We start from the raw sequence: 26,977 nt of genomic DNA on the forward strand, positions 1-26,977 counted from the left end.
AAGGCTAGCTGAAGTCGAAATTATTTGCATATCGCAGCTAACCTAACCAGCCACTCACAACTCCACGTAGTAAAACAAAACAAGGGATTATGCATATGAAGTACACAAGAAGCAAATTGGATAACAGCTAGGCATAGCCTGCAACTCTCAAGTAATTCACATGAACAAGGATTTAACTTAACATTAATCGCATCCAATTTTTCAAAATAGAAAAGGAAAAAAAAAATTTACACGTCCTCTTTCTTTTTCCCCTTATTGAACAACAAGAAAAAAGGGGTTAGGCCCATTGGCTCCATTTCTCTCACACTCTGCAGTATGCTTAAATCTGAAATGGAAAATGCTCATACACTTTGTTTCTCAAAAATGAAAATCCTGTCCGCTAGCAATGCCAGCTGCATCTAAATTATTTGGGTTTTTCGCAATTATCAAGATAAAAGGAACAGGTGAGAGGGGAAGAAGATTAGGCAGCAGACTCCTTGGCAATCTTCTCTGCCTTAGCAATGACCTCCTCGATACCTCCAACCATGTAGAACGATTGTTCTGAAAGGTCATCGTACTTTCCATCCAACACTCCCTGTCAAAATAAAATAACAAAAACATAGCATGAATCACGCTCACTAGTCCTTATATCATCAAGTCAAAAACCGCCAAATTTAAACATTGGTACTATTCATGCATGCAGAAAATAGATGGGTGTAACTTAAGAGGGTGACTCGGTGGTAAGTAACATTGTTAACTCATGGCCTTTATTCTTGTGTAGAAAGAGAGAAATAAACTGAGATAGCATCAAGTATAGAATTAAATGATTAACAGAAACCGAAAGGTCAACCAAAAACAAAAGTTGTCCTTATCCTGAATAAAATTATTATCAAAAGATAACAAAGATTAGAGCAGACTTTGATGGACATAAAAAAAAACCCCATCCTCTATCATCCTGAATTTGGCAAACCTTAATTCTCCTATTAATACTCCATCATTTCAAAACATACATAATTAATTGTTATAGTAAAATATCATGGAAAACAAGAACTATATAATTAATAGTTTCTCCAAGAGGGGAATTCCACCGGTAATTGGGAAAATAATAAACAAAACTTCAATATCAGAAATGAGGAAATATGCAGACAGAACAGAGAGGGAGGGAGGAGGAAGGGATACCTGGAAGCTGGTAATGCTTTCTTTCAACTCCACGTATTTTCCAGGGGCACCAGTGAAAACCTCTGCAACATGGAATGGCTGGCTCAAGAAACGTTGAATTTTACGGGCACGGGCAACAGTCAACTTATCGTCTTCACTAAGCTCATCCATCCCCAAAATAGCAATAATATCTTGCAAATTCTTGTAATCTTGAAGAACCTTCTGGACACCACGAGCAGTGTTGTAGTGTTCCTCACCCAAAATATGAGGGGAGAGCATACGAGATGTGGAATCAAGGGGATCGACGGCAGGATAGATACCAAGCTCAGAGATCTGTTCAATTCAAAATGTCAACAAGGTTACTGAAAATATGGCATGGCAAGATAAACTGCAATTAATCCATGTAGATGTCAGACCTGTCGTGACAGCACAGTGGTGGCATCCAAGTGAGCAAAGGTGGTGGCAGGAGCTGGATCTGTCAAGTCATCTGCAGGCACATAAATAGCTTGGACAGAAGTGATGGAACCCTTCTTGGTGGTAGTAATACGCTCTTGAAGACCTCCAAGATCAGTAGCTAAAGTAGGTTGGTATCCGACAGCAGATGGGATACGACCAAGCAAAGCAGACACCTCAGAGTTTGCCTGCAGGATGGGCCAGAAAGAAACATAGCGTCACTAACAATATTCAATGTCTGAGGACAAACAATCTTCAATAGTTCCTCAGCAACCACGCTTACTTGGGTAAAGCGGAAAATGTTGTCAATAAAGAGAAGCACATCTTGCCCTTCAGCATCACGGAAGTGTTCTGCCACAGTCAGCCCAGTCAAACCAACACGAGCACGAGCACCAGGGGGCTCATTCATTTGACCGTACACTAGAGCACATTTGCTGTCAGCCTGATGAAAAAGAAAGGAAGAATAGCAAGTAAGCAATAACTTTCCAGAAAACAGACACAGTGATGAATGCGTAGAGAGAGGGTGGCAAGTGAAATGCAGTGTCTTTACCTGCTTTTCACCTAGCTTAATGACACCACTCTCAATCATTTCCCTGTACAAGTCATTACCCTCACGAGTACGTTCTCCAACACCGGCAAACACGGAGAAACCACCTGATCAATGAAAAGAGATGTAAACAAAAATAACATGGACAAACCAGTGTACTAACATGTACATATTTCGAAAAAACTGACCATGAGCCTTTGCAACATTGTTGATAAGTTCCATAATAAGCACAGTTTTTCCTACACCGGCACCACCAAACAACCCAATCTTTCCTCCTCTTTGGTAGGGAGCAAGAAGGTCTACAACCTGTATATGAAGCCCGTAATTTAGTAAACAGAATCTAGAGCACATAACATCTACTTTAAAGGAAGGGAATACAGCAATTAGACGATCAAATGCTATTACAAGTAAAGATAGTAGAGGTTAAAACCAATATACCTTGATTCCGGTAACAAGGATCTGCTGTTCAGTTGCTTGCTCAACAAAGGCAGGAGCTTCTCTATGGATGGGCAGAAAGTGATCGGTTTCTGTTGGAGTATTCACAAAGAAATTGTCAGAAACTTGCGTGGCATATATTTGACATGTTGCAGTAAAATATTCACACAACTACTTAACCAAGTGATTTGTTTTTAAAGGTTTCTAAACTTCTTACTCATATCGCCTCTCTCATCAATGGGCTCTCCGATGACATTCATGATTCGACCAAGGGTAGCCCTACCAACAGGCACCTAAAAAGGCAAATAAATACCAAAATATAAGTCAGAATTCAAGGAAAAACAAATTTGAAAACTGAAACTAAATTCAAAAAAATAAATATATCAACTACAACAAAAAAGAGTGCTGAATGATCAAGATTATAGACGAAAAAAGGAAATGCCAAAGAAAATATCACAATTTGACCACATAAAATCTGAAGAAAATCTAGCCAATGAAGACATGTTTAAATTTAATAGCTAACGGTCAATGTATTACTTGAACCCTAAAAAGGACCTAAAATATTAAAGCTTTGAACAGCAGAAGCCAGAAATGTAAATCACTCAGCAACGGTTCTACTAAGAGAAATGTACCGGAGAGAAAAACAATAATAACATCCAGATCTGAAAACACCAGCACCAATTCATAAATCAATCAAAACCCAACATATTCCCATCCATATAAGCATCAAAGTCAACAGTTTACCATCGAACATAACGAAACCATAACATTTCTCATCAAATCTAGTGACAACCATGGCATAGGAGGTAAAATCAGTAAGCGCGGACCGGGAAACAATCGTATATATAGCTTACAGTGATAGGAGAACCAGTGTTGAGCACGCGCTGTCCTCTGACAAGCCCTTCAGTACCATCCATAGCAATGGTCCTGACCATGTTCTCGCCCAAGTGCTGAGCCACCTCAAGCACCAATCGGATCGAGTTGTCCAGCACTTCAAGTGCAGTCAAGATCGGGGGCAAGCCCTCCTCGAACCTCACATCGACAACGGCTCCGATCACCTGGCACACCTGCCCGATCGCGCCCTTCCCGGTGAATTCGTCGGTAATTTTTCCCTTCCCGGCGTCCTTACTTTTAGGGGATGATGACGCCGTCGTTGTCTCGGCAGCCGCGGCGGTGGCGTACTGGGCCACGCGGTTGAGGATGTAGCCGTAAGGAGAAGCGCATCGAGACGATGGCGATGGGGATGCGATTCTAGGGTTAGGGCTTGAGATCGGAGATTTAGAAGGTGCTCGGCGTACGGAGGACCGGGCGAGAGAAGATAAGAGCCTTCGCGAAGCCATTTTGCTAGGGCTTCAGGTAGACAATGAGAGAGTAAAGAAGAGACTAGGGTTTGTGAAGCCAGGTGCAAATGCTATATGTACAGCTACTGAGCCCCAAAATGGGAATATTTTATTTTCATTTTTTCCCCTTTTTTCATTTTTTCTATTTTCATATGATTTCATTTTTCATTTTGACCTTTTCGGCATCTCCGTGAGGATGGGTGGTGGAGGTTATAAGGTCGTTGCCAAACACTCCCTATGTTTCACTTTATTCTCTTTGATTTGATTTTATTTCCTGATAACGCTCTTTAATTTGATTTGATGTCGTGAAATGTATGGTGTATGCCAGTAAAACGCTACTTCCCCCACATCGGCGCTATCATGTTCAGGTCGTTTTGCGTTTGTTCTAATAATTACACATTTTACTATTTGCAGCTTAATCGCATGACCCCCTCCCCTCGTGTGCTCATTCCACACTTCCACTAAACTAGGTAACAAACTACAAGAAAGTCAAAATGTCTTTAGACACCATTGTTGATTCAAGTTTGATTGTATTGTTAATTCAAATGCGAAAATAAAAAGAATATATTGTTACCAAACTAAGGGGTGTATTCAATTGAGATTTTAACGAAATTTAAAGGTATATTTAATCACCATTTTATAAAAGTCTATACCATTTTGGGTGTATTCAATTCAGGCTTTTTAAACTTCATTCAAATTTAGATATATTCAATCATAACTTTAAAAGACTTTATAAAAGTTTGAGTGTATTCAAAACCTTATTAATTTTTAAAAGGAAATACAAAAAGTGGTGTATTTCGTTTGATTATAGACTATTTTAGCCCATAATAATGCTACTTTTACCACATTCTCATACCACCTTATGTAGCAATTGAGGTAAACATCCATATCAATTAAAATTATTTGTGGTTTTATTCCCTTTTTTTTATTAATTAATGTGGTTGTCCACATGCTGTTACACGATGTGATATGAGAATGTAGTATAAAAATATGGTAAGAGTAGCATTACTCTTTAGGCCATGACAAATTCGTGCTCCCAAAAAAATAGATTTTGTATTCTCAATATATGATTTCACCACTTCTCCACCATCTTATCATGGCTATCATCACAGATAGTTGTCGCCACCATCATCACCGCCCCACCACCCTCACCACCCCCACTACCACCCCATCGTCACCACTACCGCACCACCACCACTACCATCCCCCATTATCAGCCCCACCATTACCCACACCATCACCACCACCACACACAACCGCTAACATCATCACCATCACCATCACCACCACCGCCACCACATCCACTACCACCGTCACCACCTCACTCCCATTGCCCCCACCACTACCACCCCTACCATCACCCATAAACCACCATCGCCACCACCACCACCGTCATCACCCCTAAACCTTTTGTTTTTTTAGGGCTATAAATTCCATAAAAACCAATAAAACTCTAACAAACTCGATTAAAATATAGACTCACATTCAGTCAAAATCTATGTGGAGTTTGTGGAATTTAGTCAAACTCAATTAAACTCCATCAACTTTATAACTCTTTTAAAATCATTTAAAATCTAAATTGAATACATCCCCATAAGATGTAAGAGAAATCACATTTTTTATTAGGGATGTGATTCCTCACTCCCTCTTTCTCCACTTACACTCATTTTTGCTTTTCAATATTTTTTAATCAATTTTGTTCTTTCTTTTTCCTATTCTACCCTTACCCTACATTAATTTATTTTTTACTTAACTTTATATTATTTCTTTTTCTTTACACTTAATTTTTCAACTTACATTCTATTTTTCGTATTAAAGGGAAAAAAAAAACTTAATTTCTTACTCGATTAAAGGAAAAAAAAACTAAAAATAGAGTGCAAGTTGGAAAATTAAGTGTAAAGAAAAAGAACTAATATAAAAGTGAAGTAAAAAGAAATCAATGTAGGGTAAGGGTAGAATAGAAAAGATAAAGAACAAAATTAATTAAAAAAATATTAAAAAACAAAAAAGAGTGTAAGTGGAGAAAAATGGAGTGAGGAAATCAAATCCCTTTTATTATTCACAAAAAAAAAATCTCTTATTTATTAAAATAATCAAATAGATAAATCATTTGAATTGAATAAACAATGTAAATATTTGACGTGTAAACAAAATAAAAGCAAAAGCAAAAGATTTTAGATAATGAATGAAATGATAGCCATGTAAAACATGAGATAATAACAAATTGTGTGCAAGATAGTGTAGTCGTGTACTTTTTTTTTTCCATTGTTAAATACAGTTTTTTTGTCACTATGTTAAATGTTTTTCACGAACTTTCAATTTGGTTACTTATAATTTTTTTTTGCTAAATTGGTCATTATATTATCTAAAGTTTACAATTTATACATTTGTTGTTAGTTTTTGTTAAGTTGGTGGGTTAAATACCTTTTTTGTCACTGAGTTTTATATGAACTTTCAATTTGGTCATTGAGAAAAAAAGTTTAGTCAAAAGTCATGCAAATGCTACGCTCTTACAACTTTGTTATGAACTTCTTCTTCTTTTTTTTTCCTTTTTTTTTTTGTCAAATCCATGTAAAAAGAATACATGGAGTTGAAATTAAGGTTCATAAAAAGAATACAGCTTACCTGCGTGGTACTACTGGGGTTCTTGGTTTATCTCTCTGCATAGATTTGCTAGTGTCATTTTCCTTCGGCTTCTCACCCTCCCCATTCTGCTTCTTAGCCTCAGCAATATCCAATGGCATATGGATATCCCTTTGACGCCCCTCGGTCCTCACCAGCAGTATATCGATAGTCGTGGAGTTAGTCCTTTGACCCCACACCTCACTATGTTGAGGATTTAAGTTGGCTACAATTTGAAGGAAGATCAGCTAGATTGATTTCCTCATATTGACGTTTTGTAGTACCATGATTTGATGCATCTATTCTTAGAGGAGGTGACAATTGATTTGTCACTTTTCTTTTAAAATATTTCTCCATAATTATTTTCAAAGTAAATTTCATAAATAAGATGATAAAGAAATCATGTAAAGATTATTGTTCTTGATTTGAGATAATAAAGAAATCACTAACTAACAGCCCAAAAAATATAACAAACTATATAAAAAAAATTACATTGTTAGGGTTAAAGACTTACTAGGTTGATCGTTACAATTCAGTGAAATAGAGTTGAATTCATGTAGATAATTAACTTTAGAGTCGGAAAGAAAAAAAATTAAATGATTGATGCAAACAAAAACTTGAAATAGAATAGGTTTAATTTAAGTGGTGCAAAAGGTTGCCTGCTTTAGCTTTTAGGTTAGTAATTATTTAAGTTATTAAAAAAAATAAGAAAATAAAAAAATAAAAATTAAGAAGGGTCATATTTTACTAATACATTATATGCAAAAGGTAACTAGTAATGAATGTAGGGTTATTCAAAAGGGTCAGCTGACCCTTGCGACCCTTCATTGGCTCCGTCTTAAGATATTAGATTGAATGTGACTGAAATAACTAGATATAGTACATTTTAAACACATTTGAAATAATTGTATGCATTGAATCATTTGAAATCCACTTGTTTTATTAATTTCATTTTTAATCATATCTTAGCATACATGGGTTTCAGTTGTCTCAAAAACTGTCAAAAAACACAATTTAGCCTTATAATAAGCTTAATCCTTAAATTTAAAGTCACTGTATCTAATAGACCCTAATTTTTCACGGGAGCATTTTTGCTCACCACTTTAACCCAATGTGTACCATCACCACCATTTTAAATAGTTGACACCTGTCTATGAGATAACCATAGTTAATTTTTTTTAAACCCAAATAATAAAATAAAATAATAATTTAATTTAATTTAAAAACTCTCCTTCTCTCTCCCTCCTTCCCGACCCACCTCCAGCAACCCTAAGCCACCATTCCCCATATAGCAACCCAGCCATTCCCTTCTAACAACCTAGCCACCATTCCCTTCCCCGCCTTGTTCACCCTCCGCCGCGCCCTATTTGCCTTTAAGCACAAAAAAGTAAGGACTCAAAGACTGATTTATGAGGAAGAAGAATTGCATAGCTTACATAAACGAATTTCCCAAGTTGAATTCCAATCACTTTTTTAAAAAGCTTCGAACTTTTTCTAAGCCTACTCTCATTAACAGCCACTAGATCTCAAACCTAGGAGAATCTGACAAAAGCACTAGAGTCCAAGAGATCTTGATTTTAGGGAAATTTGGTTCGGTGAGTTTGTAATCTTCCGTAAGGGTCGATAGGTATTATTATTACTACTTGAACCAATTGAAAGCCTTATGCTTTATTTTTATTTTTATATAAAGTAAATTGACTAATGCACAAGGGTGGCGGTGGAGGACCAGAGGGATGATGTGCCGGCAGAGATGGGTTTAGAATTTGAGCCGTCATAGATGAAGGGAGTCGGTCGGAGAGGGGGAAGAGAGAGGAGAAAGTTATTTTATTTTTTTATTATTATTTGGTTTTAAATATTTTAAAAGATTTAAAACCAAAAATTAACTATGGTTATTTATATGGACAAATGTCAACTTTTTAGAAGGGTGGTGAGGGTACACATTGGGTTAAAGTGGTGAGCAAAAATGCTCCCAATATTTCACAATGAGTCGAAATTCATTAAGCTACAATTTCTTCTGTGAGTTTATAAAGTTGATTTTTAATTGTTGTCCCTTAAATTAAAGTATAGTTTGGCGGCTAGTCGCTTTCTAGTGTGTTGGCTTTGTGTTACATTCAAAGTTCGACACGTCCTAGGTTTGACTAGCATCGAATTCGTGATAGATCACCATAAGTATAGTTTGGCGATCCTTTGATGTAAGTAGAATTGTTAGGTGTTTTGGGTTGCATGGACAATCATCAAGACATATTGTGTTAAAAGTATAAACCTAGTTGGTTTGATAGTTAAATTGAAGCTAAACATCATTAACCCTGAAAATGTCTTAATGAGTAGTGAGCTACCGGTCAACACACCATTTTGAGGTTGTGACTTGTTAGGCGATTCACGTATCGATTGTAGGCCGAATACTTAGGTGCGAGCCCATTGGTAGTATTGGGCTTCATCATCAGATATCGATCGAGTCTAAATTAAGGTCATCTCCAACTATAGGGCTAAATGTAGTACATGGCTACAAATTTAGCCCCCCAAAATATTAATTTTTTAAAGAATAATGCAATGCTAAAATTTTTCCATCTCCAGCCATGCAGGGCTATATTTTAGGAGTAATGCTATTTAGACACACATATTGACTACCTTAACTGACCACCTTATGTGGTAATTGATATGTCATGCCATGTCAATTAAAAAATAAATTAAAAAACCCTAGCATTCCTAGTGAGTGGCCTCATGACAACATCCAAAAATTGACATGACATGACACATCAGTTGCACATAAGGTGGTCAATGTTGTGTGTCCAAATAGCATTACTCATATTTTAGGGTCCTTCATGTTTTATTATTTTGAGAAAGGGAAGTGAGGAGTACTTTAATGTTTGATGGTTGAAAAACACATGATGGGGCCCACTATGAATTTTGCCTAGGCCAAAATTGGGATAATTTGACCTGATTGGAGGGCTAAATGGCCAAATATGGCCCTCCAAATTTGGCTAAAATTTTATTTAGTGTCACATCCCTGGATCGGCTCTGCCGTATCACGATATTGTCCGTTTTGGGTCCCTCTCTCTGCCCTCACGGTTTTGTTTCTAGGAACTCAAGAGCAACTTTCTAGTGGGTCACCTATCATGGGATTGCTCTAACCTTAACTCGCCTAACCGGAGTTCCCAGACTTTGAAGCCAGTGAGCTCTCAAAAGGACTCGTGCTAGATGGAGGCGGACATATACATATAAGGCACATCACCCCACTCCATTGGTCGATGTGGGATATTACAATCCACCCCCTTAAGGGCCCGACGTCCTCGTCGTACACACGCGCAGTGGCTCGATACAAATTGTCACATAATCCACCCTTAAGGGCCCGACGGCCCGCCACACTCGCACCACTACAGCGTGGCTCGATACCAAATTGTCACATCCGGGAACCGAGTTCCCGGACTTTGAAGCCAGGTGAGCTCTCAAAGGACTCGTGCTAGATGGAGGCGGACATATACATATAAGGCACATCACCCCACTCCATTGGTCGATGTGGGATATTACAATCCACCCCTTAAGGGCCTGACGTTCTCGTCGGCACACTCGCACCCTACTGCAGCAGTGGCTCGATACCAAATTGTCACATACTCACGAGCAACTTCCCGGTGGGTCACCCATCCCGGAATTGCTCTAGCCCTAACTCGCTTAACTCGAGAATCTCATGACTCCGAAGGCCGGTGAGCTCCCAAAAAGCCTCGTCTAGATGGAGGCGGGCGTATATACATATAAGGCACATCACCCCCTTTCCGCATTGGTCGATGTGGGATGTTACATTTAGCCTATGACTAGAGATGAATTTTGCATTATTTTAGGACTATATTTGGAATAGCTCATGACTGGAGATGGCCTAACGGGTTGAAAGACTGCGGGCCGAACAACGAGGCCACATCTGAATTTCCATGGACGAAATATCAACAAAAGTTTAAAACTCCCGCCAAACTGCGTATTTTCCCTCCACACCAGCTATACATATTTACTCGAAAATGGGAATTGCAATTTCCACCCATTTCTTCTTACTTATATTCTCCTGCTTTCACCTCCAGCTTTATGTTCTGGGTCACCGGTCACGCCCAAAATCCGTTCTAGGGTTTTCTTGTTTGTGGGGGAAGGATATCCAATCCAGGGCTAGGATTGGTCTATTCGAGGAAGCACTAGAGTCTTATTTCGATCTGGAAATATGAGCGCCGTCAACCTTACAAACGTCGCCGTTCTGGACAACCCGGCCGCTTTCCTCAGCCCTTTTCAGTTCGAAATCTCATACGAGTGCTTGACTCCCCTCAAAGACGGTAATCTTATCAAACCCATGCTTCTTCAATTTAATTTTGTTTAGTCTGAATCAGATGGATTTTGGTTTGCTTGAGGTTAAGCTAGGGTTCTTAAAAGAAGTTGCTCCAACAGTTCAATTTGATTTATATCGGGATTTCTAAACTTTGGCTTTTTTATTTAACAAAAAATAGGATTTAAATTTAGGGCTTTTCACATATAAGTCCTTGATAACTTACATTGTAGAAAAAAAAAAATGAAAACTTGGACCTGATTTATTGAGGAGTTAAAAGTTAGGACGTTGCATAAGGTGAACAAGATGCTACCTAAATGGAAGACCTCGTGGTTCCGATTGATTTCTTGATGGGGGTGCTTCAAAGCATAATAAAATAGAGGAAAACCACCATTTCTAATCTTTAGGATAGTTTTCTTGATGGCTTAACTAGTTTTTAGGCAAATTTTATACTTATAGAGCATGGTGTTGCATCCTAAATTGGTAGGAATGTGTGGTTCTAAAGTGACGATTGAAAGAGGATAAATGTATGTTATTTGTTGTAACTCCACTGGCTAAGAACTTTATTGTGAGGTGGTTCTGTTTTTTCAAGTTAATGGCCAACTGCCACAGTTTGCTGGTTTATGAATTATATCCGCCTTATCTTAAATAACGGGGCCAGCATGTGTGCATAGGATGGTAGGAAACTTCCAGTGAAATTGGAGTAAATGAAACTGTGATCTCTTTGTTTGACATGTTATACTATTCAATTTATTACAGACTTGGAATGGAAGCTGATATATGTGGGATCTGCTGAAGATGAGACTTATGACCAACTATTGGAGAGTGTGCTTGTTGGTCCTGTCAATGTTGGAAACTACCGTTTTGTCTTTCAGGTAATTATACTGATTCCTTGTTCTGAGTTAAAGTTTGTTTTTTTGGCTCCAATATTATATGGATGTGAAGCTAAATCCTTTCCTGTTTGTGTGTGTGTGTGTATGTTTTGGTCTCCTGGCAGGCAGACCCTCCAGATCCGTCAAAAATACGCGAGGAAGATATCATTGGTGTCACTGTACTGCTATTGACATGTTCATATCTGGGGCAGGAGTTTGTTAGAGTGGGGTACTATGTGAACAATGATTATGATGATGAACAGCTAAGGGAGGAACCTCCCTCTAAGGTGTTGGTTGATAGGGTTCAGAGAAACATTTTGGCTGACAAGCCTAGAGTCACAAAGTTCCCTATTAATTTTCATCCCGAGAACAATGAACATGAGGAGCAGGCCCCTCATTCACCTGATCATGGAACTGAAACAAAGCAGCCCCCTCCTTCGCCTGATCGTGCAACTGAAGAAAACATTAAGGGAGAAGAACGACCCCTATCACCTGTATCATCTGTCCGTGTGCAGTAGTAAAATTTGAAGTAGCTGTACAACAACAAATCGTCATATATCTACTTTAGATTTTGGCATGGTGATCATTTCAGGTGGCATAACTATATTAAATTTCAAACACCCCCATTTTTGAAAAGTTTGTAACATAGTCACTAGAGTGTTGATTGGAATGTTTTGTGTCATCCTTTTATTTTTGGGATGATAAGATGTGGTACATGGGAAACATTGTCTCATAATTGAAACTCTGGAACTTCATTATTCATAATCCTAGTGCACATCGTTCTTATGGAAATTATATAATCATGTATTGGGTGGCATGGAATGAGGGCTCTGGAAATGGAATAGAAAATGGAATGCAAATATTGGCAGTCCTGGAAACGTTTGCAGTGATATGTTTTGCTCTCTAACACTAGCCACCTAACCCACACAAACTATACTCTGGTGGTAGACGTGATTGCTGATAACTTCACGATCCTTTGAGAAAATCCTTGCAACCCTGAATAAGGGAATCCGGGTAGAAGTCACTTTGGTTGGAGCTCATCAATTGTAGGCCAATGACAGAGTTCGACTCTATGCAGAACTGTTTTCCCAATGAACCGTGATTTACTGACCTTACTGAAGACAGACAAGCACAAGCGGACTGAGCTGAGTAAATTCTTACAAACAACTATCAAAGCACCAAGATTCATGAAATAAAATGGCACTAAAGATTTCTATATTGCAAAGCAATCTTGTTCATCTAGATGTCAAGTCATCAAAACACCAATATTTTCATTCTCTCTCACATATGTAAAACTTTGCTCTTATTCAAATGTAAGTTATTTCTATTTTAACTGGTTTGTCATGACAATACCTTTCTATCATAAACAGAAAAGCAAAGAAAAAAAGAAGAAGTTGTTTTGACCTGTTTCATAAACAAACCTATGTTGCCTTGTCAATGACTAAGACTGTATTTTGAACTCTATTTGCAGCTTTCGTTGCCTGAAATGTGAAATGAAAAGAAACTAGATAAAAAGCTTGTATTAAACATAGACAAACTATTTTAGCAAGGGAGAATAAAGACTGCCTTTAGCCAGGCGAAATGTTTTATCAAACTCACCTCCTCATCCCAATCAGTACACACATTTACCGCAACAAGGGCTGTAACTTGAACAAGAAGTCCACAAATGATTCCCATCCAAAGCCCCTATTCACACAAATCTAAACTTAAATGGCACAGAGAGAGAGAGAGAGAGAGAGAGAGAGAGAGAGAGAGAGAGAGAGAGAGAGAGAGAGAGAGAGAGAGACTCACCATACCTCCAATACGGAGGATGAAAGCAAACAGCACAGCAGTAGGAATTCCCACAACATAGTAAGCGCCAAGGTTTATGAGTACACAAAGATTTTGCCATCCACAGCCTCTGGCAGCTCCTAGATAGTCAATTATATTCTTTTTAGCAGCTAGAACTCAGAACTTGGAAAAGATAATAAAGTACTTAAAATGTGCAAGTTTCAACTATCATGAAGCCATTGGATTCAGTAATATGTTAGGACCTGAAAGCACACATTGAAATCCATCCAAGAAGTCAGATAGTGCAAGCAGTGGCATCATTTTAGCAACATATATGATCACTTCATTCTCGTTGCTGTAGAGCTTTCCCCAAACATAGCGTACCAAAACTGTAGCTGTTGCTATGGCAGCACCCTCTGATAAAGCCATTATGGTCATGACTCTTAGGGCTAATTGGGCACCTTGTGGTCGTCCGGCACCCAATTCATTTGACACTCTTGTGCTATTACGATAAGGATTGTTTTTAGGAGAAAAGAAAAGCAGCATTATCTTCAAGGAGATTGTTAACATATGACATTACTGACCTTATTGCACTGCCAAGACCAACTGATATCATATAGACCATCCAACATGTGTTAAGGCTGCGAGCCGAATAAAAAATCAGAAATAATTTGAACTTTCATACTGACAAGGAACATATAAGGAGTTCAACATATTTGCCACCAATATATATAAATTGATAAAATACTATTACCAAAATGTAAACTCAAGTTTCTTTCTCTATTATTCTTCTGTTAAGTTTGATAATGATACCTTATTGATAACACAGATGTTTCTAGTTTTGGGTTTGGTAGAAGACCAGATAAGAGAACAACCATTTCGAAGGACCAATATTCGAAGCTGCAATTCAGAAGTGTATGTAAGTTAGTAATTAAGGAGAAAAAGAAACATATATAGTAACTAAAGATAGTTAAAGTTATGGAAAGAAGAAGAAAAATTTCCATATCATTATAGCTGATGGAATGGCAAGTTTGATAAAGCTGAAAATGTCATGCAATGCCTCTTCCGAAAATCCTGTCCAAGTGTTCTTGCAGGCCGACGAGAACTTCACATAACTTGCCAATAACAACACATTAAACCAATTCGAAATGCTAATCGCCAACGCTGCGCCTTTGTTTCCTAGTCCAAATTTAAAACAAAGGGCCCAACAAACCATAATATGAAGAAAAGCTGTGATGCCAGAGCTTATCATCATTGGAAACACATTGTTCTGTGTCTGTAAAAATCTATTGAGGCATTGAAGGAGGCTAAAGGCAAAGAGGCTTGGAATCATCCACTGGTTGAAAGTTCCTGCTTCAGTCGATATCTCGTGGTCTTGGCCTAGAGCCATGAGAATGGAGCTTGTGTAAAACCAAATGAGCGCCAGGGGAATGCTTACTACTAATAATGTTAGCATTGCTCTTTGCATGTGTACTCCAAGCATGTTGTACTGTTTGGCTCCATAGGCTTGTCCACATAGTGTCTCTAATGCACTTCCCATTCCCAACTGTGAGACATGTTTGATATTTTTAAGAGAAAGGAAACTCATCAATATAATAAAATACAAGGAAGTTTACTTAGGCTGATCACTTAACCAAGTGACCAACAAAGACAAAAAAACAGGACAAAATTCAAACAAGTGATGTTGAAGAGAAACCCAGTTACCAAGACACTGAATCCTGTGACTGAAGCAAAGGAAGAGGCCATGGAAGCACTAGAAAGTGCCAACTCTCCAAGATGACCAACATACATGACTGATGTGACTTGTAAACTGTACTGCAACAAGCTAACTGCAATAAGAGGCCCGGCTAGCCAGAGTTGCAATTTTGCTTCATTAACAAAATCCCCTCTTCTAAATCCTTGTTGGGATATGGTTGCACCCTCTAATTCATGGCTTCTTTCTTGGTTTGGAATTAGAGGAGTCTTAACACTTGAGCTCACTTCTGCCATTCTGAGAAAAAATAGCATCTTTGCCACTTGAAACTGAATGATTGTTTATTGGTAATCACAGGACATTCCATCCAAAACAAAAAAAAAAAAAAAAACAAAGACAGAGACACAGAGAAAGACAGGTCAAATAATAAAATGTATAGAATATAATAATAATGCTAGAACGTCCAAATGTGTCATTTTTCACTTGTTAACCAATCCATCATATTTAATAATTTTATATGGCGATTAGTCCAAAATTCCTTTTAAAGCCCAAGTTATATGGTGGTGACTATGCCCAAAGTCCTTTCACCGATAGAAAATAAAATCTTCCTTATAAAAAAAATGAACCGATTTTTGAATTGAAAAAGAAAAAGATAAGATTTTTACGTATTGCCTGTATATCATTACTCTACGCAGCCAGAGCCATAAAAAATGCAAATTTTTTGACCTCTGCGTATATAACGCTCGTGAAATGTCATTACTTTTGCTTTCTCTCTTCATATATTTTCCAAAGCTCCAAGTCAATAGGCTGTTCAGCTAGTGAGGAGGCGGCGACGATTGATTTCCATGATTGACTCAAACATGGAAGAGAGCTTGTTATTGCCAAAATATAGAGAAGATGAACAACAAAGGAATAAAAGCAGTAGCGATTCAAGTGCTTCTACTCTAATGACATGGGGTTCTTTCTTTGAAGAAGTGAAGAGGCTGGGTTGCATAGCAGGGCCTATGGTTGCTGTGATTCTATCTCAGTACTTGTTGCAGGTCATTTCAATGATGATGGTTGGTCACCTGGGCGAGCTTGCTCTCTCTAGCACCGCCATAGCCATCTCCCTTTCTGGGGTCACCGGCTTTAGCCTTTTTGTAAGTTTTCCATCTTCTTGATTTTCTTTTTCTGCATTTAATTATACATATATATATATATGGAATTATGGTTTTTAAGGTCCAGTCCACCACAGCTGTTCTTGTTTGAGCTCTCGTGACTAAAAATGGTTGCACTTGAATTTGTTCTAATCTTCAGCCGGTCGCATCTGGGTCGTTTTTTTTATCATTTTTATTTAATCACTTCCTCTGGTCTTTTCCAATACATACGACACCCAAGACTGCATCTTGGATTCTATAGGGAAGCGATTTTACTGAACTATAATATTACTTTTCGACCAAAAAAAGAACTATAATATTAAAGACGTGCTAAAATGAATGACTCAATTCCACTGGACTGGAGGCGTTTGGGGACACAGCTTTTCTAGTTCTTTTCAGTATTGTTTGTTTGCCCAAAGGTTTTATTTGATTAAATTATATTATAAGAGGTTCATTAGGACTTTGCCACTATAATGGCGCCCAATCACGGATTATAAAAGTAATGTGAGTTTCACTGGACCCTCGGGCTGCAGGGAATGTTTCCATATTCACTGCAGACAACAATGCACATTCAGATTATTTTGTCTTTTCATACAAAATTTGTCAGCTAATATGCTTCCTGTGCGAAAAAAAACCTCTATGGATTTTGTACTGCAGAAAAAAAAAACTTAAGAATAATTAAGTACGAATTTCAGTGTACATGTAGTTTTTTTGTTTTTTTTTTGGTTTTTTTGTTTGGGTACCAGCTATATTGGGGGAGGGGGGTTTTCTCACACACACAATCATGTTGCTATGGGGTTCGAAACTTTGACCCCCTGTCTGCAAGTCAAGACTTTTTTCAATGTAGATGTAGTATTAATAGCGAAAGAATGACAAGTTTTAGTGTTGTAAAGCAAGATTGAAGTCAGTAGCCATGCATGGATACTGCTAAAAGAAAATAGAGCACGATTGTGAACAGACTATGGGGTTTACGAAATAGATTTTGTACTGGCTATATATAATCTCTCCAACTACTAAGTACATTGTCTAACGTTGCTATTTGAACAGTTAGGAATGGCTAGTGCCCTGGAAACTTTACGTGGGCAATCACGTTGCTATGGGGTTTGAAACTTAGACGCCTGTCTGCATGTCAAGACTCTTTTCAATGTAGATGTAGTATTAATAGCGAAAAGAATGACGAGTTTTAGTGTATTAAAGCAAGATTGAAGCCAGTAGCCATGCATGGATACTGCTAAAAGAAAATAGAGCATGATTGTGAACAGACTATTGGGTTTGCGAAATAGATTTTGTACTGGCTATATATAATCTATCTCCAGTAACTAAGTACATTGTCTAACGTTGCTATTTGAACAGTTGGGAATGGCTAGTGCCCTGGAAACTTTATGTGGGCAAGCATATGGAGCAAAGCAATATCAGAAACTTGGACTTCAAACTTACACTGCTATATTTTCTCTCAACTTAGTTTGCCTACCTTTATCTTTGATATGGATATATATGGAGAAGATACTGATTTTCATAGGTCAAGACCCTGTAATTTCTCATGAAGCTGGCAAATTCACAACCTGGCTTCTTCCTGCTCTGTTTGCTTATGCCACTCTTCAACCACTCATTAGGTACTTTCAGACACAAAGCTTGATAATTCCCATGCTTATAAGCTCTTTCGCCACCCTATTGTTCCACGTTCCTCTCTGTTGGATTCTAGTATTCAAGTCTGGATTGGATAACCTTGGAGGAGCATTAGCAATCAGTATTTCCTATTGGTTAAATGTGATTTTGCTGGGGTTATACATGAAGTTTTCCTCTGCTTGTTCAAAAACCCGAGCTCCAATTTCTAAGGAGATATTCCAAGGAATTGGAGAGTTCTTTCGCTTTGCTGTCCCTTCTGCAATAATGATATGGTAACCAGTTTATCTCCCTGTATTATTTCAAGCAGAGATTTCAATCTGCTTAGTTTCTTACAATATTTTATCTTAGAGTTCAAACGTCCTTCCTTGCTTACTTATTCTTGTTGATGGTTGTAGCCTTGAGTGGTGGTCATTTGAGCTGCTCATCTTATTGTCTGGCCTTTTACCAAATCCGGCTCTTGAAACTTCAGTTCTGTCTGTATGGTAAATATTCTGTTTGTGTTCCAGTTCAGAAACAGAGCAGATATTTTAACAATTATGTAGGAATGATAAAATCAATTTGTCAATTTGATCACCATGTAATACTAGCAAGAGATACACCAATTCCATAAAAAATCTGATCATTCTAATTGATTGTTGTGGACAGTCTTCAGACGATTTCAACATTATATGCAATACCATATGGGTTTGGTGCTGCAGCAAGGTATGTTCAAACACTTATATAGCATCAGATTGCATATTTGTATACTACTGATGCAGGACGCGTAGGACCTAAATTTATTAGTTTCCTAATGTATTTGTTTGTTTCCTAGATTCTCTAGTTTTCCAATTACTAGTAGGATTTCTACTTTTCCAGATTGCCATATTTCTAGTTTTAAGTTTCCAATTTTATTTGGGTTAGGATTTCTGTTTAAGCAAGAGATTTTTATCCTAATATTTCTAGGTTTTAGTTTGCTACAAATAACCTCATGTAGTTCTTTAAAATTCAGATTTGAATGTTGAGTAAACCTTTTCCTAGAACTCTCTGATTTTCTTCTCCTCGATCTCCGATATTCTTCTTTGTTCTACTGTTTCTGCCCTTATCTAGTCTTTTCGATATATATTTCTTCTCCTCGATCTCTTATATTCTTCTGTTCGATTGTTTAAGTGCTTAATCTAATACCTACGGGCTGTACTACATCAACTACTAATGTCAATGCAGTTAAATTTGCATAAATAGATATCTAACAAGTAATAAAGTATCTTCTTCTATTTTTGTTGGGTGTTATACAGTACTAGAGTGTCAAATGAACTAGGAGCTGGTAATCCACAAGGTGCCCGTATAGCTACTTGTGCTGCGATGTTTCTTGCAGTTACTGAGACGAGTATAATAACCACAACTCTCTTTGCCTGCCGGAATGTATTTGGTTACACCTTTAGCAATGAGAAAGAAGTCATCGATTACGTCACAACCATGGCTCCTCTAGTTTGCCTGTCTGTTATACTAGACAGCTTGCAAGGGGTCCTTTCAGGTTGGTTGCTCTATAGCAATAAGCAATTAACTATCTACCCAAGAAACAATTTCTTTCATGTTTCAATCTAGTGTTATATTTTCTGTAAATTTTTAATCAGGTATTGCTAGAGGAACTGGGTGGCAGCATATAGGGGCTTACATAAATCTTGGAGCATTTTATCTTTGTGGAATTCCAGTTGCTGCCACATTGGCTTTCTGGGTACAGTTAAGAGGAAGGGGCCTTTGGATTGGAATACAAGTTGGTTCTTTTGTGCAAACCATACTGCTATCTTTTGTAACAAGTTGTACAAATTGGGAAAAGCAGGTCTGTTCCTCAACCTCTAGTCTCTTGATAACGTCGATCTTCTCCACCTTCATTTCCAAAATTCTCTGTTTGGTTGCCAAGAAGTTGGGAGGGAAGATGAAGAATATTTTGTATCTTATGATTGCTATTCTAATCCATTTACATGAACTATATCCCAAAATGAGTTCTTTTTCTTCAAACTCCCCCACTGCATTGGTATTTCCTTGTTTCTTCTTGGCAATTAAACAGAGAACCTATCCAAAAGACACATCATTTCATTAAACATGGCCTCATTTTGCCTTGTTGAGTTGATCATGGGCTTTTGATGTTTCAGGCAAGTAAGGCAAGGGAGAGGATATTTGAGGGAAGGCCTCCAGAAGTTAATGGATTGTGCGACAAGGCAGAAAGTAATGAGTTTTGATTAGCATAGTTCTTTCTATCGTGGTATTAACAAGAAACTTACTTAAAGTAATGAGAGTATTAGCTTAAGCCATTTAGTCATGACTATGTGCAAGAGAGAGAGACAAGACGTCCCTGACTGCAATACAGTGCCCAGATAGCTTGCAGTCGCTGCACAATATGTGAAGTAGAATGTAGGTGGCAAGTCTAGGCTACTGAAATATCTGGCAAGAAAGAGCCATCTCCTTGGAAATGCAGAAAGTTCTCAATCAGCAAATTTTATCATGATAAAATGTGGAAAGTTAACAGAAACTCTGTTGAGATAGATTTTTCTGCAATTTATCCTTAATAAATGATATAATTCACATAAGCAATGCAAGCCAAAATTCACATTTGGTTTATTTTCCTTGGCAATTCTGTAATAATCAGCAACAGCTATAACAAATTGGGAAAATGAGGTATTTTCCAACTTTAAATCTCTCTATATAATTTCCAATCTCCTCTGGTTGCCAAGAAGCTGGTGTGTACGTTTACTAAGACTATCCCAAGATGTGATAATTTTCTTCAAACTTCCCCTTTGGTTTGGTACTTCCTTATATCTTCTTATCAACTAAGCGGTACCCTAAAAAAGACAAAGGGTATAATATGATTCCGTCATTGGAACATTCGGCTGGACTGTGAAATTCAATGCTGTAACTTGCAGTCAATCATAGACACCACATTTCATCAAGGTTGTAACTTGCCTCTATGCTGGGTTTTCTACAGTTCAGGCAAGTAAAGCAAGGAAGAGGAAATTTGAGGGGACGGCATCTGGTGGATAATGGATTGTGCCACAACAGTATCAGTTGTATCCATTCCTTTTTAGCTAAAAAATATGTTCAGTTGGATTTATTCTACAATTTATCCTTTAAATAAAATTCACATATCCAATGCAAGCCAGACATTTGGTTTATTTTCATTGTTTACACAAGACGGTGCTGGGGATTAAATCCAGTAATCTCACTTTCTAGTCTTGTTCTTAAATCAATAATCTCACTTTGTAGTCTTGTTCTTAAAGGAACGCAAACCCAAATATCTATTCATATGAACTGGTATGCATATAATTGGTTATGCTAATCTTGATCATTCAGCACCATTAGAATGAGTCGAGTTAAGCAATCATTTTCAATAAGAGATTGCTCTCCTATCTTTCTTGTACCCTCTAAAACAGAGCAATAGATTGCATGAACATTTGGCAAGTGTGTTTAATAGCCGAAGTGGACGCGAAGGTTCTAACATGGGGTTCTTTCTTCCAAGAAGTGAAGAGGTTGTGTTACATAGCAGGACCCACGATTGCTGTGATTCTATCTCAGAACTTGTTGCGGGTCAGTTCAATGATGATGGTTGGTCACCTGGGTGAGCTTGCTCTCTGTAGCTCCTCCCTAGCCCCCTCCCTCTCCGAGGTCACCGGCTTTAGTCTTTTGGTAAGTCTTCATCCGCATCCTCATCTTTTCTTTACATTCATTCTTTCTTCTTATATTATCTGTATTTTGGATTGGTTTTTTTGATGTCCAACTGTTTGTTTGTTCATAGAAAGTTAGAAACTTAAGTACATTTTGTAACGTGCTAACAGCTAGGAATGGCTAGTACACCGGAAACTTTATGTGGGCAAGCATATGGAGCTGAGCGATATCAGAAACTTGGACTTCATACCTACACTGCGATATTTTCTCTCACCTTAGTTTGTCTTCCTTTATCTTTGGTATGGATATATATGGAGGAGTTACTGATTCTTATTGGTCAAGACCCTGTAATTTCTCGTGAAGCTGGCAAATTCACAATCTGGCTTCTTCCAGCTCTGTTCACCTTCGCGACTCATTAGATACTTTCAGGCACAAAATTTGATAATACCTATGCTCATAAGCTCTGTCACGACCCTTTTGTTCCATATTCCAATCTGTTGGGTTCTAAAGTCTGGGCTGGATCACCTTGGAGGGGCATTACATTAGCAATCAGTATTTCCTATTGGCTGAATGTGATTTTACTTGGATTATACATGAAGTTTTCTTCTGCCTGTTCAAAAACCCAAGCTCCAATTTCTAAGGAGCTATGTCATGGAATGGGAGAGTTCTTTCACTTTGCAATCCGTTCTGCACGAATTCTATGGTAGCTATTTTAGAAAAGTCTTCTTTATGCTTTCATAAAATATTCCATCTCCAATGTCCTTTCTTATTGATTCTTGTTGATGATTGTAGCCTTGAGTGGTGGTCATTTGAGCTGCTTATCTTGCTGTCTGGGCTTTTACCAAATCCAGCTCTTGAAACTTCAGTTCTGTCTGTATGGTAAGTTCTCTGTTTTTGTTCACCTTCAGATACCGAGGAAGATCTTCTAAAAACTAGTACAAATGTTAAAACCAGTTTCTCAATTTGGAATAGGTCTCTTTGTAATACTAGTTACTGTTGGTGGACAGTCTCCAAACCATTTTGACACTCTATGCAATACCATACGGGTTTGGTGCTGCAGCAACGTTTGTTCAAACACATATACCATCAGATTTCATATTTGTATACTATAATACTAATAATGTCAAAGCAGTTAAATTTGCATAAATAATAAGTAGTAACTTGATCTTCTTTCTTTATTCTTGGGAATTGTAAAGTACTAGAGTTGCAAATGAACTAGGAGCTGGTAACCCAGAAGGTGCTCGTTTAGCTACTCGCGCTGCAATGTTTCTAGCAGTCACAGAGACAAGTACAGAGACCACAACCCTCTATGCCTGCCGGCATGTATTTGGTTACATTTTTAGCAATGAGAAAGACGTCATCGATAATGTCGTAACCATGGCTCCTCTAGTTTGCCTATCTCATGTCCTAGACAGCTTTCAAGGGGTCCTTACAGGTAAGTTAAATGCTCAATCTTTTATGCAGATAAGCATCTTGCTTAGAAATAAAGTTTTCAATCTTGTGTTATATACTTTCGTCAACGGTAAAATCAGGTGTTGCTAGAGGAATTGGGTGGCAGCATATAGGGGCTTGCATAAACCTTGGAGCAGTTTATCTTAGTGGAATTCCAGTTGCAGCAATATTGGCTTTCTGGGTGCATTTTAGAGGAATGGGACTCTGGATTGGAATACAAGTTGGCTCTTCGGTGCAAACCATTTTGCTCTCTTTTGTAACAACTAGTACAAATTGGGAAAAGCAGGTCTACTTTCTAACTCTTATGATTTTCCTGATCTCTCTTATGATTACCATTCTAATCCTTTTTACTTAAACATGGCCTCATTCTACCTTGTTAAAAGGATGTTTATGTTGGGTTTTTGTTGTTCCAGGCAAGCAAGGCAAGGGAGAGGATATTTGAGGGGAAGGATTGTGTCATTAAAGCAGAGGCTGACGAGCTTAATATTTCCTTACCAGTAGTAGTTTGATCCACTGCTTTTAGCGCCGAAACATTTCGTCCAAAAACTCTGCTCAGCTGGAGTTAGACATTCTCTCTGGTGGGGATTAAATCAATAATCTCATTTTGTACTCTTGTTCTTAAAAGGGGAATAATTTGATTTTGGCACTGTTTCCCTCTTTTTGGCCAAGTAGGCCAAAAAAAGGATTTTTGGTAATTCTTCTGTTGAGATGGTAGGCGTGCCACCACCAAGCTACTTGATGGCTTGGATGGAAAGAGTGTGTGAGTGTGTTTGCACTTCTGACTTCTAATCAAACAATTGATCGGCCAAGCAAAGAACCTCCTCTTGGCTTAGGTTCTTTCACTTCCTCGGGATCAAAGATGACTAAGTTTTGTTTGACTAGTTTTAGGATTTTGGTGATAAGTGCAATGAATGTAAATGCAAGAAACGAAACGTGATAATATATATTAAAGCGATAAATGATTGAATTAAACTTGAATTTAAAGATTAAATTCTAAGAAAGTAAGCTTACACTAAGAAAATAAAGAATTTGGATAATCTAAAGTGCTTGAAAGATAAAATCATTAGACTAAGAATTGAAAGGTGCATGATAAAAAGATATGTTTTGTGTGTTGAATCGGAGCTCCTTTCCGCTTCTTTTAAGGAGCCATTTATAGAGCTTTCTTCAGCTCATGGATTTGACCATTAAATGGCCTCAACTGACTTTCATTGAAAATCCTTCCAAGATTTATGAAAGGTTGGAATTGGGATTGTGAAACTCTTCTGACCTGTGATGCAATAAGTCCTAGTAAGTTGGCTACGAGTCTTCCCATCTTTGAACTCCACCAATTGCAAGGAGACTTATGCTGGAACTTCTGAACCTAGCTTCTTGGATTGGGTTTAGACTTTTGAGTGTATGATCCGATCTTTGGTGAGACATCGTGCACTTGGAGTTTCTGACTTGGTTGAGAATCCCATCAATGTTGGGGTGACATGAGAACCCAATGCTCTGGTCAAGAAATTATTATATCCTTTATAATAACCAAGCATCATAGCAATTTTCACACACACACATATATATATATAGGCCATTTGATGGAAATCTCATCCTTGATTTGGGGAGATATTCTCATCTTAAGTCAATAATAATTTCTCTAATTAAATATAATTTAATTAGGGTAATCAATTAACTTAAGGAATATTTATTTTCCATATGTTGCCCATCTATTAGTTGCCGAAATATGTGTTCCCACATATATGTAGGCTATTTCTTGGCCGTTATTAATGTCCAAGCCATTATATATAAATGTAAATAATCATTTATCAACTTTGATTGTTTGACAAAAGCTAAAACATAGCTGACCAAACAAAATAGCTTTGTTGCTAATAGTTTAGCCATTTTTGGCTGTTAGTAATCATTCATGATCACATGCATCCATATATATAAAGCAAAATGCAGAGAATGATAAAACATTCAAAATATCAGAAAATGTCATTGATTAATGTAAACATGAATTGAAATTATTAATTAAATGAGGATAGTATGGTAAATTCACATTTTTTTATATTAAAAAATTAAAATTATAAGAAAAATCAGATAATGACTCTTATTTTTGTGGAACACAAGCACAACTACCCATTATCTTTTCCAATTCTAAAATAAATTTTTTTTAAAAAAAAAGCCTCTCACAAACGCGAAAGCGAGTACATAGAGACTAATATATATTATAATAATATCATAATTTGACAACATGTATGTTTACATGTTTAACCCTATGAGACCATTTATACCAAAAAATAAAAATAAAAAACCCTATGATACCATGAGGCCTCATCCTTGCCACTACACTAGCCCACCTTTGAGTTTCACTTTGGACTCCATCCTTGAGCTTCACACTTGGGCTTATCAACCCGACTTTTGGACTTCACCCACCTTGCACCACTTACAAGCCACCATGAGCTCTTGCTCCGTTGGGTGGACGTGGATTTATTTAGGGTCAAACAGGCACAAACCCAAACGTCATACATTATACATATGAAATGATACATGCCAACGCCGTGGGAAGAATGAGATTCTGATGGAATTAACAATTCATTCTCTGATACATGCCAATGCCGTGAGAAGAATGAGATTCTGATGGAATTAACAAATCATTCTCAAAACAAGTTTGTTCTCTCTCTCTCTCTCTCTCTCTCTCTCACATGTCCCTGCCCTGTCCCTGTGCAAAACAGAGCAAGATAATCAACCTTTTGCAAGCGTATTTACTAAAATACCACAAATAACGTAGAATCTGTTGCATACTATATATGTACAAGTTCAACGTCCTAGAGAGAGGTCATGGCCGAAGAGGGCGTTGGGTTCTGACCATGTTGCCAAAATTTCCACGTGCCTCTTCAAAACTTCCAAATCTATAAAGGAAATTCAATACTGCAATAATAATCACCAATAATAACAACAAAAAATATGCAATCATAGAGAGGCCAAAATTTTTACGTCTCCTTCTTAATCCGCACATACCATTGTCACAAAGGAGATGAATATATATGAGTGAGAAGAGGTTGATTACAGTCTGAGTGTTGAAAAGTAAATTGCTCTCTAATTTCTCATTAGTGAACAGTTTACTTAGCTTAGTTAATTTCTATTATTTTAACTGAGTGAGTGTTATGTAAGCTTGAGCTCATATGCCAAGTGTAAGGTCTTAGATCAGTCAGTTATTTGCCAACGGCTCACATGCCCTGTACGGCCATGTGTCATAATCACATTGGCTCTTGTATTTGAATGGTGATGATTTCTGATGTAAGAGTATGAATGAAAAGGTGAGCTGTGCAACGGTGAGAAGTTGCAGAGCAGATTTTGTTTCCATTTTTGAACCTTTTCTCTCGTTTTCTTCCTTTCGTTTTCTTCACTCTCCCTTGGCAATCCAAATCTTAACATGGTATCAGTAGCGAAGGTTGGATCTGGATAGTAGGCGTTGAAGCTGTGAGCAGAGCTTGGAAAATCCAACGAGAATTTTCCATCTCGATTCATCGATTCCGGTCTCAAATGGCTGGGTCAAGTGGTAGTGATCTTTGGGCTCTAATATTCAGTGGTGATAACTACGAATTTTGGAAGATCCGAATGAGAACTATTTTTAAATCGCATGGAATCTGGGATCTAGTTGAAAAGGGTATTGAGATTTCAGAATCGAAAGGGAAGAAGATTGATGAAGAAGGGTCATCGGAGTCAGAGAAGGTGTCTCTGCTAATGAAGGATGCTAAGGCACTTTGGATTATTCAAGGGGCTGTCTCAAATGACATTTTCCCTAGGATTTTGAATGAAGAATCCTCAAAGGATGCTTGGGATATCATCTTCACCAGGAGTTTCATGGTGACAAGCAAGTGAGATCCATCAAGCTGCAGGGTCTGCGCCGTGATTTTGAGTACATAAGGATGAGAGATGATGAGACCTTGTCTGTGTATCTCACTCGGTTGCTTGCGAC

General features: G+C 37.8%; 4 protein-coding genes and 1 pseudogene across 11 annotated transcripts; 3 read left to right on the top strand and 2 right to left on the bottom strand.

Annotated features, from left to right (window-relative positions):
• Positions 1-155: 155 nt before the first annotated feature.
• Positions 156-3,957, bottom strand: LOC103341553 (ATP synthase subunit beta, mitochondrial). The gene is made up of 9 exons (XM_008245094.3): positions 3,427-3,957; positions 2,790-2,865; positions 2,576-2,664; positions 2,326-2,443; positions 2,141-2,244; positions 1,874-2,032; positions 1,554-1,778; positions 1,159-1,470; positions 156-574 (listed from the first exon to the last, which is right to left on the bottom strand). The coding sequence occupies exons 1-9, from the start codon at positions 3,910-3,912 to the stop codon at positions 461-463; spliced, it is 1,683 nt and encodes a 560-aa protein (XP_008243316.1). The 5' UTR covers positions 3,913-3,957; the 3' UTR covers positions 156-460.
• A 6,543-nt stretch (positions 3,958-10,500) lies between these two features.
• On the top strand, positions 10,501-12,498 carry LOC103341552 (putative histone chaperone ASF1A). Its single transcript, XM_008245093.3, has 3 exons — positions 10,501-10,844; positions 11,594-11,709; positions 11,832-12,498. Exons 1-3 carry the CDS (start codon positions 10,736-10,738, stop codon positions 12,222-12,224), a joined length of 618 nt encoding a protein of 205 aa, XP_008243315.1. The 5' UTR covers positions 10,501-10,735; the 3' UTR covers positions 12,225-12,498.
• LOC103341676 (protein DETOXIFICATION 16-like) lies at positions 12,440-15,556 on the bottom strand. Of its 7 annotated transcripts, none has more exons than XR_016124144.1 (9): positions 15,181-15,548; positions 14,478-15,022; positions 14,290-14,376; positions 14,061-14,117; positions 13,740-13,978; positions 13,503-13,616; positions 13,306-13,392; positions 13,128-13,187; positions 12,440-12,821 (listed from the first exon to the last, which is right to left on the bottom strand). XR_016124144.1 is itself a non-coding variant. In XM_089045990.1 (9 exons), the coding sequence occupies exons 1-8, from the start codon at positions 15,481-15,483 to the stop codon at positions 13,128-13,130; spliced, it is 1,497 nt and encodes a 498-aa protein (XP_088902116.1). In that variant the 5' UTR covers positions 15,484-15,541; the 3' UTR covers positions 12,440-12,821. The 7 variants fall into 7 exon arrangements, 3 of the variants coding, with proteins under 3 accessions (XP_088902116.1, XP_088902115.1, XP_088902117.1); XR_016124143.1 differs by having other exon boundaries at positions 13,111-13,187; positions 15,181-15,547; XM_089045990.1 differs by having other exon boundaries at positions 13,498-13,616; positions 15,181-15,541.
• A 219-nt stretch (positions 15,557-15,775) lies between these two features.
• LOC103341551 (protein DETOXIFICATION 12-like) lies at positions 15,776-20,601 on the top strand. The gene is made up of 7 exons (XM_008245092.2): positions 15,776-16,308; positions 17,659-18,203; positions 18,327-18,413; positions 18,577-18,633; positions 19,203-19,441; positions 19,542-19,747; positions 20,061-20,601. The coding sequence occupies exons 1-7, from the start codon at positions 16,015-16,017 to the stop codon at positions 20,145-20,147; spliced, it is 1,515 nt and encodes a 504-aa protein (XP_008243314.2). The 5' UTR covers positions 15,776-16,014; the 3' UTR covers positions 20,148-20,601.
• Positions 20,602-21,743: 1,142 nt separating this feature from the next.
• Positions 21,744-23,864, top strand: LOC103341675 (protein DETOXIFICATION 12-like; annotated as a pseudogene). Its single transcript, XR_016124147.1, has 5 exons — positions 21,744-22,270; positions 22,360-22,446; positions 22,764-23,002; positions 23,100-23,305; positions 23,433-23,864. The product of XR_016124147.1 is annotated as a protein DETOXIFICATION 12-like (transcript).
• Positions 23,865-26,977: the final 3,113 nt, after the last annotated feature.

The sequence above is a fragment of the Prunus mume genome, linkage group LG2 (assembly GCF_029339155.1).
Source record: "Prunus mume cultivar Tortuosa linkage group LG2, ASM2933915v1, whole genome shotgun sequence".
In the NCBI taxonomy this organism is placed as follows: Eukaryota; Viridiplantae; Streptophyta; class Magnoliopsida; order Rosales; family Rosaceae; genus Prunus; species Prunus mume.

Excerpts from the sequence above, each read along its gene's own strand:
- LOC103341551 (XM_008245092.2), top strand. The coding sequence starts at position 16,015 with ATGATTGACTCAAACATGGAAGAGAGCTTGTTATTGCCAAAATATAGA. Across the intron at positions 18,414-18,576 it reads ACTTCAGTTCTGTCTGTATG|TCTTCAGACGATTTCAACAT; the intron begins GTAAATATTCTG and ends TGTTGTGGACAG. Across the intron at positions 18,634-19,202 it reads GGGTTTGGTGCTGCAGCAAG|TACTAGAGTGTCAAATGAAC; the intron begins GTATGTTCAAAC and ends GGTGTTATACAG.
- LOC103341553 (XM_008245094.3), bottom strand. The coding sequence starts at position 3,912 with ATGGCTTCGCGAAGGCTCTTATCTTCTCTCGCCCGGTCCTCCGTACGC. Across the intron at positions 2,245-2,325 it reads CAATGTTGCAAAGGCTCATG|GTGGTTTCTCCGTGTTTGCC; the intron begins GTCAGTTTTTTC and ends TTCATTGATCAG. Across the intron at positions 1,471-1,553 it reads CCACTGTGCTGTCACGACAG|ATCTCTGAGCTTGGTATCTA; the intron begins GTCTGACATCTA and ends TGAATTGAACAG.
- LOC103341676 (XM_089045990.1), bottom strand. The coding sequence starts at position 15,483 with ATGCTATTTTTTCTCAGAATGGCAGAAGTGAGCTCAAGTGTTAAGACT. Across the intron at positions 15,023-15,180 it reads TCACAGGATTCAGTGTCTTG|TTGGGAATGGGAAGTGCATT; the intron begins GTAACTGGGTTT and ends CATGTCTCACAG. Across the intron at positions 13,393-13,497 it reads TCCTCCGTATTGGAGGTATG|GGGCTTTGGATGGGAATCAT; the intron begins GTGAGTCTCTCT and ends TTGTGTGAATAG.
- LOC103341552 (XM_008245093.3), top strand. The coding sequence starts at position 10,736 with ATGAGCGCCGTCAACCTTACAAACGTCGCCGTTCTGGACAACCCGGCC. Across the intron at positions 10,845-11,593 it reads CTTGACTCCCCTCAAAGACG|ACTTGGAATGGAAGCTGATA; the intron begins GTAATCTTATCA and ends AATTTATTACAG. Across the intron at positions 11,710-11,831 it reads ACTACCGTTTTGTCTTTCAG|GCAGACCCTCCAGATCCGTC; the intron begins GTAATTATACTG and ends GTCTCCTGGCAG.